Source organism: Chiroxiphia lanceolata, chromosome 11 (assembly GCF_009829145.1).
Source record: "Chiroxiphia lanceolata isolate bChiLan1 chromosome 11, bChiLan1.pri, whole genome shotgun sequence".
Classification (NCBI taxonomy): domain Eukaryota; kingdom Metazoa; phylum Chordata; class Aves; order Passeriformes; family Pipridae; genus Chiroxiphia; species Chiroxiphia lanceolata.
Genome location: NC_045647.1, coordinates 18,044,740 through 18,063,057, shown reverse-complemented (window position 1 = coordinate 18,063,057; position 18,318 = coordinate 18,044,740). Strand labels below are relative to the sequence as shown.

Sequence of the window (18,318 nt, the reverse complement as noted above, 5' to 3'; positions counted from 1 at the left end):
AATTTATTTTGAATCCCAATAGCAAATATACACTAAATATATAAAATATCCATTTTATACAGTACTGTCAGTATTGAGAATTCTGTGGCTGCCCTGCACAGGAGGGTCAGGGCAGTGAGTTCCAGCTGCTTGCGGTCGGCACTTGTAAGGGACTTACATTGGGAGGGATTCTAAACCCGTGTGGTGTCAGAATATGGAAGAGGAGAAAATAAACTGAAAAACACGATTACAGTTGTTATAGATAAAAGAAAATGTTTGTGCTGGCCTAAAGGGAGTTTAATAGTCATTCCTATTAAGCTTGAAGCGTATCATAAATCTTGAATCCTACTTTTTAATATTCGGACTGCATCGAATTCTATGAATAGTAAAACACTGAAGGACATTTTCCTCTTGAAGTTGCAAGAGAAAATTATCAAAAACTTTTAAAGGCTTTTTGTCTGTTCATTATGTGAAACCTGCCTTTATCTCACTTAATATATTATAAAAATATATTCTAGCTTAGAGACAGCGACCTGACGATACCATATCTTTTTATTGCATCTTTGCTCATTATCAAAAATGGCACAAGAAGTTGTCCTTGAAGTCTGATAATTTTTTTTTGCAATTTTTCTTACAATGCTTTGGGAGAGGAAAAGGTCCTTACCGTGGAAAAAGTCACTTCCACGTGATTTTTAGAATTTATTTGAAAGAAGGAATATGTCAAAACTATGTGATTTAAGGAAAGAATTAATATCTACAATAGGAAACGTCAAATACAGTTTCCAGTTCCACTTCCAAGAGTTCTTCTGTAAGATATAAAGACTTCTGTTTAAATTATTCAAATGTAGGTTGAACATTGTCAAACAATACAATGGATCCTACCTAACATACCATTCCTAATTAATTACCTCGGACGTAGCAAATACTTTGTAAACGGTTAAATAGTGTAAAATCGGCATTTTTGCTGCGAATTTCAAGTATTGTAGAACTGCTTTGGCCAAGTTGCTGTCTGCAGTGAGGGGCTGGGGGGTCACTTGAGGAAGTTGCCCAGCTGGACGCTGTTCCTGGCTAAGATGCAGCGGAAGGTGGAGGGCTGGACCTCCCAGTACTTGACGGGGTTGTTGAAGAGGCTGATGCCGCTGTACAGAGCCTTCTTCTTCCTCCGGCCCGTCGGGCAGAAATCGTTCACCCCCAGCTTTGCGATGTGGTTGGAGTGCAGGAACACCACCTGCAGGACGGGAGCAGCAGATACAGTTGTTAGTGTGCAAATGGCACCTCTGGCTGTGAGATCGCTGCAGTGCAGACCTTGGGAGTAACACGAGTTAAAAATCCATGTTAAAGGTTGTTTAAAAACCTTCCTCCTGTCTCTCCCACAAAGAAAAGTCGTTGGAATTCTATCAGTGTGTTCTCAGAGTAATTGGATTCTATTCTTAGGGAACTTTGTCCTACAAAGTGCGATTTTATGTTCTTTTATAGTAAGAATTATGATGATGCAATATTATATTCTCCCAAATCTTCAGGGATTTAATAGATTTAATGATTTAGTCTCGAGACCTTGGAGAGATTTGTTAGTATAATTATAGGAACAGATCAGTCCAATGCTGATGTAGTTTAAATTAGTAAATACAAGGGCTTGTAATAGTAAAGTTTAGAGTTTAAGTGAAATAATGTACAGTGACAAAATAATTCCTTGTATATCTAAATTTACGTTACAATGTAAGTTGATATTTGCATTGGTTGTTTATATATATATATATACACGTATATTTATCTCTATCTATCTAAAAGTATTTTCCTTTACTTGTAAGTTATATGAGAAGCACAAAGAAATGAAATTCAGAGAGAAAAGCTTTTGCCAAATAGCTTATTGTGTGCTCTGTCACTTGTGCATCTCTTCATCTGTCCCCAAGCTTTGTTCTGCTCAGGACTCCAAGGTATATTTCATCTTATAAAATAGATATGAATTTAATTGCTATTCCAGAATTCAGGAATTAATTGTGTTTTGAAAATATTTTCTTGCCAAATATATCTAGTTCTGAATACAAATTTTAAAATCTTAACTCATAATTTGGTCCTTATAAATAGTTTACTTTGGATTTAAGACTTTTCAGTGTGGGAGTGGAAAAATTTCCACTCTTGGTTACTAATATGGAAACTATGATAAATCTGTAACAAACTTTCTGGAAACATTTTCTGGGTGTAGCATGTTGTTGTCCTTTTTTTTTTCCCCCTAGGAAATATTCCTGCTGTTTGATTTTATATTTATTTCTTTAATAGGTATATGTGACTTTAGGTTTTCCTGGTAAGAGAGTCAAATCAAAATATATGTGGCAATTAATTATGCCTTTTGGTTGTGACCTAATCAGTGAAAGTCAAACAACTTGGAATCACTGGAGCTTTCTGTTAAGTTCAGTGTATGACCTGCAGGTATCTCAGTTCAGGTAATCCAGGGGGAACCTTCTTCAGCTTGTTTTTTTCCAGGTGGATTTCACGGATACTTGGTATGTTGGCAAAACTTCCATTTTCCACGTCTTTGATTTTATTATTCCCAAGGCCCAGCCTAGAAATAGTACAAGGAACATTTAATTAAAAACTAATTGAGATTCACAACAACACTGCAGAGCATTCTTTATTTTTAAAGATTGAAGTACACAGGAGTGAACATAGGGCGAGAAAAGAACGGGGAGAGGATGATGAAATCTTACCTCTGATAGGAAAAAAACACAACTGAGCCAACAAATATTTTTTACTTATTTTAATCTCCACTTTAAGGAGATTAGCTCTCAGCTGATCTCAGTCTGATGTGAGCAATTGTTCAATTTTGCATGCAGTTTTTCTAATTATAGTGGCAAGAGTTTAAATGGTAAATATCATTCAAGCTGCCTGGGAAATAAATCAGACCCTTCTATCAAGCAGTAAAGCTACAAAGCTACAAAGTATACAGTAGTATACAGTAGTATACAAAGTATACAGTATATACTTTGTAATAGAGTATTACACAGAGTAATCCAGTGTACAGTAATACAGAGTGCTGTTCTAAGAAACAGCTGAATAGCAAGTCTTGTAAAGGAAGTTTTTTTATATATATAGCTTATGTCTAAAATAAGAAGTTTTGGACTAATCAGGACTACCTTCTTTCCTGCTTTCAAGTTTTCCTTAGTTAGATTTTTTTGCTGTAAGACTCCAGCCTGCATTGCTGGGGAGGTGATTCCAAAGGTGGGGGGACAAGTGGAATTGCTCTTTCTGCCCATCCTGCCCTTCCCTTGTTCTCTGTTCTTTCACAGCTTATTCAGAAACTGAACCTGCTCTCTGAAGGCAGTTCAATAGTTGTTCTTTGTTAGTAGTTTCTGTCACCAAATCCCAAATGCAGAGCTGCTCAGCTGTATTTTCAGGTCTTAGCTGAGCTTTAGAGAGAGAGCTCCCTTCTCTAGTCCCACATCAGTGATACATTCCTCAGAAACAGGCATTTTTCCTTAAACCCCGTCACATTTGGGAACAGTTACCAAATTGTGTCCTTTACCAGCTACTGTATTTATGAGAATAAATTTATAAGAATTATAATAATTTAAGATGGTTATATTTTGTGATCAGCTGCTGTTCTTATCCTACTTTTCTGTTGCAAACTGCAGGCAAAAATCATGTAATAACAAGGCCAGTGTGGTTTCTGGGTTTGTTTGGGTTTTTTAAGCTTGGTCTTATTTGCAGCAATTCTTACTAAAACACTTAAAACTTTTAGTTCTCTTTTCTGCCATTAACAAGAGAAGTCTCAAATCGAGGTGCTGCCAGGTGTGACATTTTATCAAATGAAAGCATGGAAGTGTTACCTTTGAAGATCTTTGTAACGGTTAAAATCCTCAAGTTCAATTCCTGTGATCTTATTGTCATCTAAATGAAGCTCCAGGAGAGTGGAGGGCAAATCTGATGGAAAATAAATGCACAGTGTGAGGAAAACGAGCCAATTTATTTTTTATTGGAATATATATTATGTTCCAAACAGCTTCTTTCCTTTGGGTTTAGAATTGGGTGAGGAATTTTGGGGAGGTTGTCTGCATCAAAGAAGTGGGGATTAGGTGTTACTATGGTAATTAAAAATCAACATAATTTGGTTTAAAATAGTACCTTTAAAAGAAAAAAAGTAAGATGTGAAAGTGCATATACTAATTTTAAGATTTTAGTTCCAGAATTTGTTTTTTTCTCCTGGCTTCCTTTATGACAGCTCTCAGTATTTTTGGTTAACTTGTCAAAGATGTAAATTGTATGTTATGTGCAGCTACCTCAGGGCTGGTAGTCAAACCCCTACTCCTGTGGAACCAGAGAGAGCTTTTGAAGACCTGTAATTTTTTGCCCGTGGTGTAACAATTGTGCAGTTTCAGCTGCTGGGATCGATCTGGGAGGGATCTTTCAGAATCCTCCCAGCTGAATGAGATATTTGACTGGCTCTTTCCCACGCCACAATATTTTGTATTTCCAATACCTCCACATTCAGAAGTGCCAATGAATGGACCAGCAGGTGGTGAATCTTTCCACCGTATCTTTTTAGGGGAGGCAGAGGAAGATCCTCCCGAGTGTGAATTCCTGTTTGCTGCTCTCAGGCTCAGTTTTCCAGCCTCTGTCTAGATGGCAGCCGACACCGAGCCATTCCCGTTGCTCGGGGGCTGGGAGGGCGCTGCTCCCGCTGCCTGCAGAGCTGGAGGAATGAGCTGCTTCCCGGACTGCTTCCCAGCCTGCCTGAATTCCAGCTGGCACTCTCCGGGCTGTGTTTGTTTGTTTGGGCTCTTTCCCAGTTCGCATTCCAGTTCACAGCTCCACGTGCTGCTGGTGTCCGAGTTACACCGGGAACAGGGAAGAGCAACCCCCTGTCCATTGCAGAGTTTGGGTACATTTTATAAGCTACCTTTTTTTAAATCTTCGTGCCATTATAATACTCGCAGACAGGAGGATGTACAGGCTTAGTTTCCACTTGTGGTGAATGAGTTCACTGTGAAATAGTTTGGGTTTGATTTGTTTATGTATCTGACAGACATATCGGACCTCCTGCTGTGTTTCCCCTTATAGGAGATTCCTCCTCAACAAAGACAAAATTGGAATCATTTTATGGGTTTTTTTGTGCTAAGTGATAGGAGATGGCATTATGGTGATACTTAGAGGAATGTTTTGGGGTATTTTTGTGTTAGGGAGCAGCCAGGTAGTTTCTGACCTTAAAGTTGTCTGAACAATTGGGGTGAGTTGGTTTTGTTTGTTTTGGAGTTGTTTTTTTTTTAGTGTTCACTTCTACAGGGAGGCTTCTGCACACACACACACACATATATATATGCCTACAGGAAGAGATTAAATTTAATAAGGAAGAAGTTCTTTATCTGAATTATGAGAAATAAATAAGGGGCTAACATATGGTTTCCCTGTAAGTTAAAGCATGATGTAACATGATATTATGCTTTGTCTCCTCCCTTTTTCTCTTCACTAGTAGTTCTGAGTAGTTGAAAATCATATTAATTTGGTTAAATACCCCACTGACCTGCAGAAAATGGAGGTGGAGTGTTGTACTGAGTTCCTTCAGGCTACCTTTTTGTATGTGTCAAGTTAGTGTTTTAATTTATTGCTACCTCCAAATCACAAGTTAATTTTTTTTTGTATGAAAGAGTGATTTGATTTTGTAATCTGTTGTGTTTAATTTAACTAAATGTTAATATTAAGTTTTGCTTAGCAGAACCCCATCAAAAGATGTATAAAATGCCATATTGGATTTTGCATTAAGGAGGTTATGTTTACTGCACAACATAACTGAGCTACAGAGTGACTTGAAACATTAAAAATTAAAGCTTAAAATCGTGGAGTTGCATTTTAAATCCATAAAGGAAGTGGGAATTCTGTATCCCTTCTGGCCCAGATCACATATCAGGGGGTTTGTTCTTCCCTTGTGAGGATTTTGGAGAGGCTGATGTGTGAAAGATGGGAAATCACATCTTATTATGAATTTCTTTGCACTGTTTCTCCTGAGAGGAGTCTCTGGTGTGCACTGTGTGTGCTGTTTGTGCATTCACTCTTTTGGGATGTGGAATTAAATACGAACTTCAAAAAGAAAAATAAGATAGGAAGTGGCTTGGTAGTAATGAAAATACAAAACAGAATATATGAATTTAGTGATCATATAGATGTTAAAGCATTTTATTTAGGAATACACTGGTATAAGTAAAATAGGAAAGCTAAAGCCTACCTTTAGGAATTGAAGTTAACTTGGCTTCTGCAATTCTTATATGGTAGATATTTACTCCTTCAAAAGCCCCGGGCTCTATTCCATCATTGTTCAGAGGATTTGCACTCATTTCTGTCCAAGGGGGAAAAAGAAAAGCATTTATGGCTTAGGAATTTTGTGAATTAATTTTATTTGTGACTTCTGATGTTCTGAGCATGAGTTAATGTTTAGCTTTGATTACCTCTTCTGAGGGGTGGCAGTCACAGCTCTCAGGGAATTCAGGCTGTTTAACTTATTTAACTTGGTTTGCAGAGTTACCCAAACCCTGACTTATGTAGCAACTTCACAGAGAATTTAAATTGGGAAAGGTATTTCCCAGAGCTTGGATATCTCTTTGAGAGAAAACTGTACATTGGGCTGAAAATTCTATATAGTAGAAATTTTTGATAAAGACATTTTTGGGAAAGACATTTCCTGTTCTACTCAATTGGACTTACCTAAAACATGCAGAGACTTCATTCCTTTAAATACATCCCTGGGGATTTTCTTGACCTTGTTAGCATGAATTCTGAGCTCTGCCAACGTTCTGGGCAGATTTGTTGGAATCTCAGTCAGCTGGTTGTGGGACAAGTACAGTCGTCGGAGCCTCTTTGTGGGTTGAAAGGCTTTGGGATGGATCTTGTAGATTTTATTGTTGTTCAAAGCCAGTGCCTGGGAGACATGGGAAGAGCAAGAGAAAGATTTTTTTTATATAGGAAAGTTATGATTATAAATTTTAAGTCATGAATTTGGTATATAATTTAGCAATTAAGTGTTTAAAGTATTTTATTTTTCCATCATACCAAACTTCAGCACTTTGGGCATTTCAGTTGCTTGTGAAAAACAAAATAGAACCTGAAAGCTGGAGCATCATCTGGAAGGTAGAGAAAAACTAGTCAGAGCTGACAAAGTGCCAATGGATCATAAGAACTGGCAAAACAATATGTTTGTATTCAAATATTTTAGGGGGTTATATACTTTGTCATTCCTTAGTGCAGACAGATTCTCAAAACTAAGAACTTCATCTTTTATTTCAAGGTAACTCAGCAAAATAAAAGTCAGGCTTTTAATCTGTGTTTCTTAGATGTTCATGTCTCTATGAACATGAATTTATATGTTATTTGCCATAATTTTCCCACTTATGTGAATTTAAGTCTCTCTCTTCTGTACTGTGCATTAGTCCTTTTTGGGGCAGCTTTTTGTTCTTCTTTGCTCTGTGTTATCAGAGAACTTGTAATGAGTTACTACAGACAATAAAACATGAGTTATCCAAAATCATTTGCATGTCAAATCACATCCCTGTATTTGCATACTCAGATATTCATTTTTGTTCCTTTTTTTACTTCTTGGAGCTGTTGGTAATTCATCTCCTCTCAGGAACTGTAGGGGGAAAAATGTAGAGCAAACCAGAATTAATCTTTTTTTTCCAGAAAAAAATGAGCCTAGCTTAAGGAAATAAACAGGAAATGCTCCTTCCTAATCCCAGCTGCCCTCTGTGCCTTTGCTAAGTAGACTCCAGGACTCAGCCAAGCTGTACAAAGTAAACTTTGATCTCAGTAAAAATGTTGTTCAGCCTGGCCACAAATGAACTGAGGAGAAGGAGCAAAGCAGCTCAGTTATCACATAATTAAGTGGTGACTGATATGTAATGTGGTGATGGCTGATGGGTTCCAGTGAATTCCTCAGTCGTTGCAGGTTAGTTCCTGTAAGATCTGTTATACAGAATATAAATCCCCCTCCTTGGTAGGGCCATTCTGTACCCATGAGACAGGGGGAATGGGAAATGTTTTGTTGCCAACTGTGAATTTATGTGATTCTTCTCTTGCTTGTCCTACTTAAACCATAATAATTAACAAGCTCATTCATAAACATTTAGATCTGGTAAATTTTCACGTCTTGCTCAGAAACCAAATAGGACTGAAAGGGTTTGTTTATGGAATCACAGAATCCCAGAATGGTTTGTTGGAAGGGACCTTAAACCCATCCAGTCCCACCCCCTGCCATGGGCAGGGACACCTTCCACTAGCCCAGGTTGCTCCAAGCCCCATCCAGCCTGGCCTTGGACATTCCCAGGGATGGGGCAGCCACAGCTTCTCTGGGCAACCTGTGCCAGGGCCTCCCCACCCTCACAGGGAAGAATTTTTCCTTAATGTATTAGGAGTGTTCCTTCTGTTAGTTTATTGTGTGTTTCGTGTCTTTTAATGGAGAATAGACTATTGTTAGTTTGCTGTAAAAGGTGGGATGGATTTGTCATTTTTACAGTGAAAATTTTAATGTTGTCTGTATTTGTTGGTACTGGATCTAGGGTGACTTGTTATAGAAATAAATATTCTAAAGCAGATTTAACTTTCCAGTCCTCTGAGACTCTTGTTTTCTTTCATAATAAGACAGTGACATTGTGTACTGTAAATATCTGGATTTATCAGTTGCCAGTGATACCTGTTTCAAAGTGTTTCTATGTGCATATGTGAGCATGTTAAAAAGCTAGTAGTAAATCCCCGACTTTGCAGTAATTCAGTGTTGGTCTGTTTTCTGTTCAGGTCAGTTGGATTTGTAACAAGTTTCAGTGGTGTATGTGTTAATTTTATGTTCTGTGTTTTTTAAATACCCTCAGAAAGCATCATTGTAGTTCTACTGTGAGAACTTCTGGTGTTTTCCAGCTAAGCAGATAAAAAAGGAGCTCTTGTCTTGCAGCCTTTAAAATGTAAGGAATGTTTGTGTGCATGTTAAGGACTGAAAAATCTTGAGAATCTTTTTGGTGAGATGCATGTGGTACATCTTCTGGGTGTTGTAGAAAGTAGTTCTTACAACTCAAAAGATATTTGCTTCTCACCATGTGGGAATAGTCAAATACTCAGACATTAGACTGTATTTTTATCTCTACTCTTAGAGAAGGAAAATACCATTTGTATTGTGGAAGTATGGAAATATTTCAGATTGCTGAATAAGATTTCCACCTTGGGAAGTAGCAGCTTACATAGAGTGATGTGAGTCCTTGGAGGTCGTTTTCCTTGACCTCTTTAATTTTGTTGTTCTGGAGGTCGATCATCCGAGTATCTGGCGGGATGTTGCGAGGAATTGATGTCAAACCTATAGAAGTGACATAAACACAACCATTATGTGCCTGGATGCAAGTCCAAAGAAATTAATTGCTAAACAGTAAAGCACAGTAAGTTGGTTGATGATTATGGTGGGAAAGAAAATAGGAACAGCCATAGAGCAAAGGGTAGAAGGGAATTTTTGGTAATGGGAGGGACTAATGATGTAAGGATGTACCACAAGCGTGTGTGGATAGTTCTGGGAGGAGCTGCTGCTGCCCCTGACCATGACAGCCTGAATAGGGGGTGCTCCTTGCAGGTTCTCTGCAGCTGGGACATAAACTCAGAGCACAGGTTGTCCTGCAAGGAAACTGCTTCAGTGCCTGGAGAAAGGAGCCCTCAGAGGCTCCAGGGCACTGGTTCCCTGTTGGGACCAGGGCAGTGGCTTTATGGGGTTTGTGCCCAGTGCTGGGCTGCTCCTCTGTACCCCTGCACTGCCCCATCCATCACAGTGCTGGGGTTGCCTGTGGAGCCACACAGTGAAGGGCAGGGCTGAGAGACGTGTTCTTGGTACACGTGGACGAGGGCTGGTCCCCACTGCCAGTCCTTCATTACCAACAGTGTAAATCCCCCAGCCCAGCTCTCTGTTCAGTTACAAACCCCCTGCAGTTCAGGCCATCTGAGATCCTGAATCAGCACAAAAGCCTTAGCAGGGGTAGTAACTTCCTTTTCAGTGGAAATGCTGATGCATGAAGGGCTGTGACGTTTATTAGCAATTATTCCATAATTAATAGGTTGCAGTTAAAGATGAAGTCTCTTAATATGTTTTTTTCCTGTGTGTGAACTGTAAAGTGGTTTGCAATCTGCAGACCAGATGCAATAACCTCCATTTGCTGCTGTCAGCAAAAGTTTATTTGGATTCCTTAATAATGACACATTTAAAAAACCCCAGCAGTTTCTGTATGGACTCAATGTTCCTAAGCCGTGAGCAGTCCAGGGTGACGTTCAGGATGGTGGCAGGGCTGCAATGAGAACAAATGGCATTGTCCCTGTGCTCGTGGCAGGACCACAGTCCATGATTGCCTTGAATCATGAGAAAACTTCAATGAGCACTAATTCAAATTGGAACAATTAATAATGAATTCCTAGTTAGGGACTGGGATGTACCTGCAGCAGTGACAGGAGCAGCTTTGCCTTTGGCTAAAGTGTTACCAGTGATGAGCACTTGAGTGAAGTTTGTGTCTCACTTATGTGGGACATTAAATGTCCTTGTGGTTTGTTTTAATTTGTTTTCTTGTCATTTGACCTGTTGCTTTGTAGTTATGAATGAAATACTTCTTTTTTTGAGAGAGGGGACCAATAGTTAATCTGTTTCAAACAAAATACACAACAAATGTTTGTGGTCCCCTGTTTGGATAGAACATCATGCAAGTAAAAAACCAGTAGAAAGTGTAATATAAAATGTAAATGGAAGCATTTTCCCGTTCTGTGATTGTATCTCTGTTAGTGGATAGAAAGTTGTGCAGGTTATTATGTACTTACCCTGATCAGTGATCAGTTAAACACTTTTACAGTTATTTGTTACATATTCTAAATGCCTTTCCATTTCCATGTTGTTATCCATAGAAGTCATTGCTAATGGAAAGTGGCTGTAGCAGCTTTTTCGTTTTCTAAACTGGTGAACGTGGATTGGGAAAACATTCATGTTGCAAAAAGTGCTGGACACAAATTAGATATGGTTTGCAATCCTAATGGAAAACATGTTAAACTCCTTTTGAAAATGACTAATACAGGAATACATGAATGTGTGCAATTTATGGAGCTGTTGAATTCATCTTTGCAAAGACAAATCCTCAAAAGGAGAGTCCAGAGGAGAACAGGCACAAATTCATTCTTACCTAGGTCAGAGCAGTGGACAACCCTCACATAGCACTGGCATCCAAAGGGGCATGTTGGGAACAGATCAAAAGGAATTAGCGGCATAATGGGTTCAGTGGTTGGAAATAGGGAATTGTCGTCATCGTCGTCATCGTCCTCGTCTTCCATGTCTTGGAGCATCATATTCTTTAGTGTGAAATAGGAAGGACCAGTGAGAGACTTGGCAGAGCACAAAGCCAAAAAGAGAAGGAGTGTGTATTCTTTCATGTCTTCTTAATCAGGGCAACCACTCTGGAAAAGGAAGATAAACAAACAAACAAAAACCCACGAGAGTTAGTGAATATGAAAGAGCAAATAGAGGCATTGACCTATTTACTTCACTCACTGCAACAGTCTCTGGTCCTGAAAAATGGTCTCTCGTGAACACTGAAGTTTAATTAGTGTATGAGGGATGAAGAATATGAAAATAGTCTTTAAAATATGAATTATCACCATAAAATTACATGCTGTAATATTAAGTTAAATTTATTAGAGATTAATGTAATATCAAAGTTTTTAGTTGAGTTTTACAAATAATATCATCATTTGCTTCAAGCTTTGAAGTGTAATTTTTGTAGTACACTTTACCAGAACTCAGAATGAAATAAATCCTATTTCTTCTTGATGAAAAAGCATTTTTAATGTGGTACATGGGCATATGTTATATTGCTTGTAAAAGTGAAAAATACTTGACTACCAATGCATAAAATGCACTCAGCAAGATGCTTCCTAAACGCTTGGTATTCGACTCCCTAAACACTTCTAATTAAACTCTTTCTATTCTAATCTGGGAAAACAGTGTTTTCACTCCTGACAACAGCTTTTCCCATGTTCCAGTCATTTGATTATTATTTCCATTGATACAAGTTCACCTGTGCTTGCAGCACATTTCATAGAATCCTGGAATCACAGAATGGTTTGTGTTGGAAGGGACCTGAAAGATCATCCAGTTCCACCCCCTGCCATGGGCAGGGACACCTTCCACTATTCCAGGTTGCTCCAAGCCCCATCCAACCTGACCTTGAACACTTCCAGGGATGGGGCAGCCACAGCTTCTCTGGGAAACCTGTGCCAGGGCCCCACCACTCTCTCTGAGTAAAGTATTTCTTCTTGGATCCGTTAAGGCACCTTCCAAGTGGAAACCCCCACATCAGACAGCTACGGTTTTTTCCTCATGTTCTTGAGAAGAATGCACAAGTCACAAAGGACTTAAAAATACATTTGTCTTTAGAAAAATAGACAATCATAGAATAGAGTTGGAAGGGAAGATCATCGAGTCCAACTCTTGACCCTGCACAGGACACCCCAACAATCCCACCCTGTCCCTGAGAGCATTGTCCAAACCCTCCTGGAGCTCTGGCAGCCTTGGGGCTGTGCCCACTGCCCTGGGGAGCCTGGGCAGTGCCAACCACCCTCTGGGGGAAGAACCTTTTGCTGAGATCCAACCTGAGGCTGCCCTGACACAGCTCCAGCCGTTCCCTCGGGCCCTGTCACTGGTCACCACACACAACAGATCAGTGCTGCCCCTCGTGAGGATGTTGAAAAGCCCCATGAGCTCCGGCCTCAGTCTCTTCCAGGCTGAATAAACCAAATGACCTCTGACCCAGTCCAGCTATTTATTCAACTTCCTTCTGCTTCTCCCAGTTCTAATTTTACCAGGTTTATTCCAGGCACACTTACTGGGAACACCAGGAGCCCAGTCCTTAACTGCAGTTTGGTGCTTTACCTGAGGAATGATGATCAATAGTTCAAAGGGACTGATTTTTTTGGGGTATAGGTATTTTCTACATACTCTGGTTTTATTCTGAAGATGATTTTCTTGACCAAATGCTCCTAGTCTAGGGGAAAATGGAGATAGGAAGAATTGCCACAGGATGTTTTGCAACTGAGAAAATGCTGTAGATTCAGCCTTTAGCTTGACATTGTTTCCCTCCAAAGCCCAATTCCAGAAGTCATTTGGATCTCACAGCATGCTCCACAAACCAAGAGGGGCTGCTGTAAATTTTAATGTGTAGATCCTGTTTTTAAAAATTTTTGTATTTAGACTATCGTAGACCTCTTTAGGGAAATACTAAAAGGATGTCAATTCTTGTCTGATCACCTAATTAAATACTTGATCATCTATTTATAGCTGAAAAATGGCCTTATGTGGGCATTTTGTCATTGGTCCTCAGTTGCAGGAGAAGGAGTGTGCTGATGCAGGAGTGTTGACTTGGCTTATTCAAAGTTCTGAGGTTTTGGTTGTATTGCTTTCTCCTGTGCAAGGCCTTTTGCTGTTCCTTGGGTATGGTTTGTAAGAGCATTAAATGCAGTGCACTGCATACAGTGCCACTACTGTAACTGTGTCTGTTTGAGGACGTTTAAAAAGAAAAAAGATAAGTGTTCAGATTACATAAAAAGAATGCCGTGACTTCTTTCCCCCAAATATGTGCCTGAAAACAAGCACAATATACTTTGTAACTTGCAGGTAAGCAACATATAACTGTAAGTTTGATATTTCCATAATATCCACTCTGCCTGTACTTTTTTTGATTTACCAGTCTCCTGAAAGAATCTTCACATGTGTTTTTCCCGTATATTTTCCTTAATATTCAAAATAACATTCTCTTTCGATGCTCCTAGAAAGAATTTGATGGTGGTTCTTGCAATCCCATACAATGTGTGTGCCCTTGAAAGAGTCTTTGAATACAGACAGTGCTGGGGAGAATGTGTGGAACCCCCTTTCAAGAGAATTGTGGTCACTTCTGGCTGTGCACCTTTGGGACATTTGGCCTTTTCAATCTTGCGTTTCAGCTTCAGAAAACAGTTAAAATCTTCAGTACTTTAGTCATACCGTTAATTAGGAGGTGAGTTTGAAGACTTTCAGACTTCAGACTTCCAAGTTCTCCTTGTTCTCGGAAAAATGGTTTGATGACTGAGGTTTCACAGATGGGATCTCAGGCTGGTTTTCTTCCTTGGCTGCTTTGGTATTAAGTGACAAAATTCCTGTGCTTTATTCAGTGATGTTGTACCACTTCCACATGGAGGATATCAAGCTTCATAGCGTGATCATGTCTCAGGACATCTATTTTCCAGGACCCTGCTGGCTTTTATTTGTGAGAGGCACTGGATGTATCGTTTTACTGTATCTAAAAGATAATCTTGTGCGTGTGTTCCTGAAATGCTCTTTTGGATCTGCTGCTGAGAAGTTGTCTTAGGAAACAACTTAAAAATCTGTTCCCACGCTTGCATGTGTAGCAAATGGATTCCATATTTCCTTCCAGATATCCAAAAATCCGTGATTTCAAACTATTAAAAGGTTGAGGCTGTGATTGGAGTAGTGGCCAATTTGAACTCTTGAAAAACATGTGTTGCTCACGAACAGTTCTAGAATAGTAGTGTTGAAATATGTCACTGATGACACATATTGGTCTCTTGAAAACAAGTCCCTTTGCAGAAGGAAGCCTAAGTTGTTGTGGGGTTTTTTGGTTTGTTTTTGGGTTTTTTAAGGAAGGGTTAAAAATCCTTGCTTTGTCTTCCTATTCTGCCATTAGAAAATCCTTATTGGATTTGCACTTAGGGGTGATAATCAAGCTTGACTCCAGGTTTGCATTGACCAAAGAACTGCCAAAAAATGGTTGCCAAAGAACTGAGTTTTATGAATGCTTTTTTAAATATCTTTTCGTGGCTGGAGTTTTGAGATTCCCAGTAAACAGATGCTGACATGTCTCTGTAGAAATGCTCTGACTCTGCAACTCATCTCAAAGAACTTACACAAACTTTCTGCATGCTTCAACTTCAGGAGTAAGAGAATTAAAAGAAAACTAAAGCCTAAAATCCAAGATCCTGGTGATCTTTCTGGAAATCCTTACATTGTTTTATCATGGGAATTTTATGAAATATTGTTTCAGAAGGTACAGGTACAGCTGTGCTAATGGTCCCCTGCTGCCACTTGAGAGCAACTCTGCTCCCAGGTACCTCCAGCTCTTCCACTCAGGCTCTTCACTGAGCTGATTGAACTCACTAAACTGGCATAAAACTCATGTGAGCACCAAAAAAACCCCAGCACGTTCTTGGTGGGTGAACAGAGTGAGTGTGGAGTACCAGAGCCAACACAAAGGAATGGGTGGAACAGCCTAGTTTAGGGGGCTGGAACTTGAAAGAGAAAGAAGAGGAAAAAGGAGAGGTGGAAGAGCCATTCCTGACATGCAACAAGCCTAACAAAGCCTGGCCTTGTCCATTCTCGAATTTTACAGCCCAGAGCATTGAGTTGAGAAAGATTGTGGTGGATTCAGGCTTCATTGCACCTTCTTTATCACAATCCTACTTATCCTTCAGCACAAAAAGCTGCTGAGTAGCACCTTCCCACTGGAACAGGAGCTACCCCGAGGTGAGGTGACTGAATGTGGACAGTGCACTTCACCTGGAGAGACACTGGAAGGCTCACTTGCTGTCCTGAAATGTGTAACAATTCTAAAATCACTGTACTGAGCATTTGGGACACACTTATCCTCACTAGTGTGGTCATCTTCACCCAAACTCCTGTTGCCAAACAGCATGTAGAACTCAGGCACTTTTTGTGCTATTAGTTGTAATGTGTAACTAATTAAATGCAGGTGGTATCACAGGATAACTTCACATGATTAAAACCTTTGAGAGATTGTGTGGGAAATTCCCACGTAAGTTTGCAACAGTTTCTGTGATGTGAAAATCCTACACATGGGTTATGGAAGAAAAACCTTTTCTGTGAGGACAGGAGTTGTGTATTTAGTGTGGGATGAGTGCATTAAAAAACCCAACAACAAATAAACCTGGATTCCTTGGGAGTTACATGCCAGCCCTGCAGCATGTGGCATTTGTTGTCTCAGCAGTTATGACACCAAGGAGTTAATACATAGAATTTTAAGACTTAAAAAGACTCTAAATCATATTTAGAAATCTCTTCTGTTACCGGTGTTCGGAGACCAGTTTCCTCTGTCATTGTTTCTGAAAAGGAAATGTTTAAATGACCCAGTGGTGGTCTTTGCAGAGGCAAAGAAAAGTCCCTGTGTTCATTAATAACACAAATCATTGCTCTGTGCACAGATTTTGTCCAAAGAAAGGCAAGACCATTGCTGTTTTGAAATCTATATTTAAAAATAGTTCTGGTTCTATTAGTCATTGTCCCATTCCAGAAATAAAAGGAGTTTATGTTTAACTCTTTGTCTACTCCATTGATTTACTTAAATTGCTTAAGAAAAACAGGAGGAAGTTTTTTTGTTAGTAAGATTACTGAAGAACTGTTTCTGTTGCTAGAAATAGTCCAATATTGAAGTTAAGTAGTGATAATTAATTGGATGTTTACAAAATAAGTGGTGTTTACAGAGTATTTACTTTTTATGGAAAACTGCTTGACTCCTGTTACTGATTATGATCCATGAGCATTTTTGGGTTGTAGTTCATCTACAGTTTACTCTTTCGTGAGTTGTTTTTAATTACTTTACTGATATGTACTTAAAAACCCCCACCAACTTGAATACCAAATTACAGAAAGATAACACAGAGTTATAACTATAAGAACTGCTGTCATTGTAGGGTAAATTTTCACAGATTGTTATAACTGAGAAAAGTTATTGTCAGTTGTAACATCTTTCTGACGAGTCTTTAATAGTTAAATAACTCACTGTAGCTGTTTGTGTTTTGCAGCTCAGATGTAGTACACACAGAATTATTTCAGCTGCAAAGTAAATTTTCCTATGTTCCATTAAAAAAAAGTGGTATTTCTAACTGTAAATTACCTGACATTGTTAATCTGCACATAGTGACTGGCAACCTGTTGCTTAACTCTTTACTGCTATTTATATAAAATAGGTATTCAAAGTGGACATACCTTGCAAGTTTGGGAGTTCTTCCAGAAGCTCTGTGATAATCCACCTGAGCTCTGTATGTCCAGTTATTTTATATTAAAAAAAAAAAAAAAATAGAGAAAAAGGAAGTTAGACTGAGTTCTGTGAAATGGAAAGTAAATAAAAAGAAAAAGTCCACTTCCAAACTCCTTGATCCTGCTGGCACCGTGGGTGATACCAGAGTAAAGTGCTGCCTCAGATTAGCCCATCTTAGTACTGAAGGATGATATTAAGACGCCTTGTTACCACTCATATGTTTTTCATCACTGCCTGTATTGGAGCCAAAACTTCTGGCTTAACTCTAGACGTCTAGTGGAAGACTTTATAAAACCTGTAGTTTAATAATAGTTGACATCAGGCCATTGGAAGTACAGTGAGGTCCATTTCAGGTCATTCCCGCTGTGGAATTACAATTATTTATGATCTCGTTAGCCATTATTCTTTAAAAAGTGTGACTTGAGTACAAGTATAAAACCGTAGCCAGTGGCAGAGTAAACCAGTAGCCTGCAGTGATCAGAATGTTGCCAAAGCTTTCTAAAGTTAGAAAATTAGGACTTTATTGTGTAGTTATGTGTAAATTTTACCTCTGCTTTCAGTTGACAGCTGCCTGGCTGGGAGGGTGATCCAGGAATGTAAACTGTGGATCAGACGTTTTGGTCAATATAGCCAATTTCTGTCTCTTGCATGTGGGAAATAAAGCACATCTTTTATCTAAAACAGACAATATTTGCAGGGTTCTGTGATAAGGGTTGAAGTTGTGGGCTTAAACCCAAGTCTTTGAGAATTTGCGCTGTCACAAAGCTGTGCTGACGTGCACATCACAATATTTAGAAAGTGGGTTATTCTTTGTTTGCCTTTCCGAGGCCCTGTTCATGTAAACTTCAGAAATGTCTGACTGATGGAGTTTACCTACAGCAGGTTTCAAAGGCGGTGAAACAGTTTGTGTCTTTAAATTTACGATACATTATATCCAGTTCCGTGCACATCTGACTTCATCTGTTTCTTTAATTAGCTCCTTTCTATGTTAAAAGTCTGGTCTTGCTTTGGGAAAAAAAAAAAAAAAAAAGCCTGGAAAATTTATTTGGGCCTTTTTTTTTTTTTTATTGTCCATGGTGCTGTTTGCAAAATGCCTGTTCAAGTTGCATAATAGTTATTTTGTCTACTGTGACTTTCTTAAGGCAAAAAAAAAAAAAGATAGCATGCCAAACATTAGAACTTTGGTGCTGTGATATCAACCAAGACAAGGCTTCTGTTACCTGCAGTGTTGCCTTTGCATGTGTTCCAGCTC

At 39.0% G+C, this 18,318-nt stretch overlaps 3 protein-coding genes across 4 annotated transcripts in view; 1 reads left to right on the top strand and 2 right to left on the bottom strand.

The window, feature by feature from the left end:
- Positions 1–18,318, bottom strand: part of LOC116792532 (serine/arginine repetitive matrix protein 2-like) — a 280,339-nt gene that overhangs the window by 106,272 nt on the left and 155,749 nt on the right.
- CENPP (centromere protein P) overlaps positions 1–18,318 on the top strand; it is a 127,867-nt gene that overhangs the window by 53,566 nt on the left and 55,983 nt on the right.
- Positions 259–17,659, bottom strand: ASPN (asporin). Of its 2 annotated transcripts, XM_032699552.1 has the most exons (9): positions 17,615–17,659; positions 17,015–17,065; positions 11,148–11,418; positions 9,189–9,301; positions 6,670–6,883; positions 6,194–6,304; positions 3,804–3,897; positions 2,401–2,539; positions 259–1,207 (listed from the first exon to the last, which is right to left on the bottom strand). In XM_032699552.1, exons 3-9 carry the CDS (start codon positions 11,392–11,394, stop codon positions 1,010–1,012), a joined length of 1,116 nt encoding a protein of 371 aa, XP_032555443.1. In that variant the 5' UTR covers positions 11,395–11,418; positions 17,015–17,065; positions 17,615–17,659; the 3' UTR covers positions 259–1,009. The 2 variants fall into 2 exon arrangements, with proteins under 2 accessions (XP_032555443.1, XP_032555442.1); XM_032699551.1 differs by lacking the exon at positions 17,615–17,659 and having other exon boundaries at positions 17,015–17,292.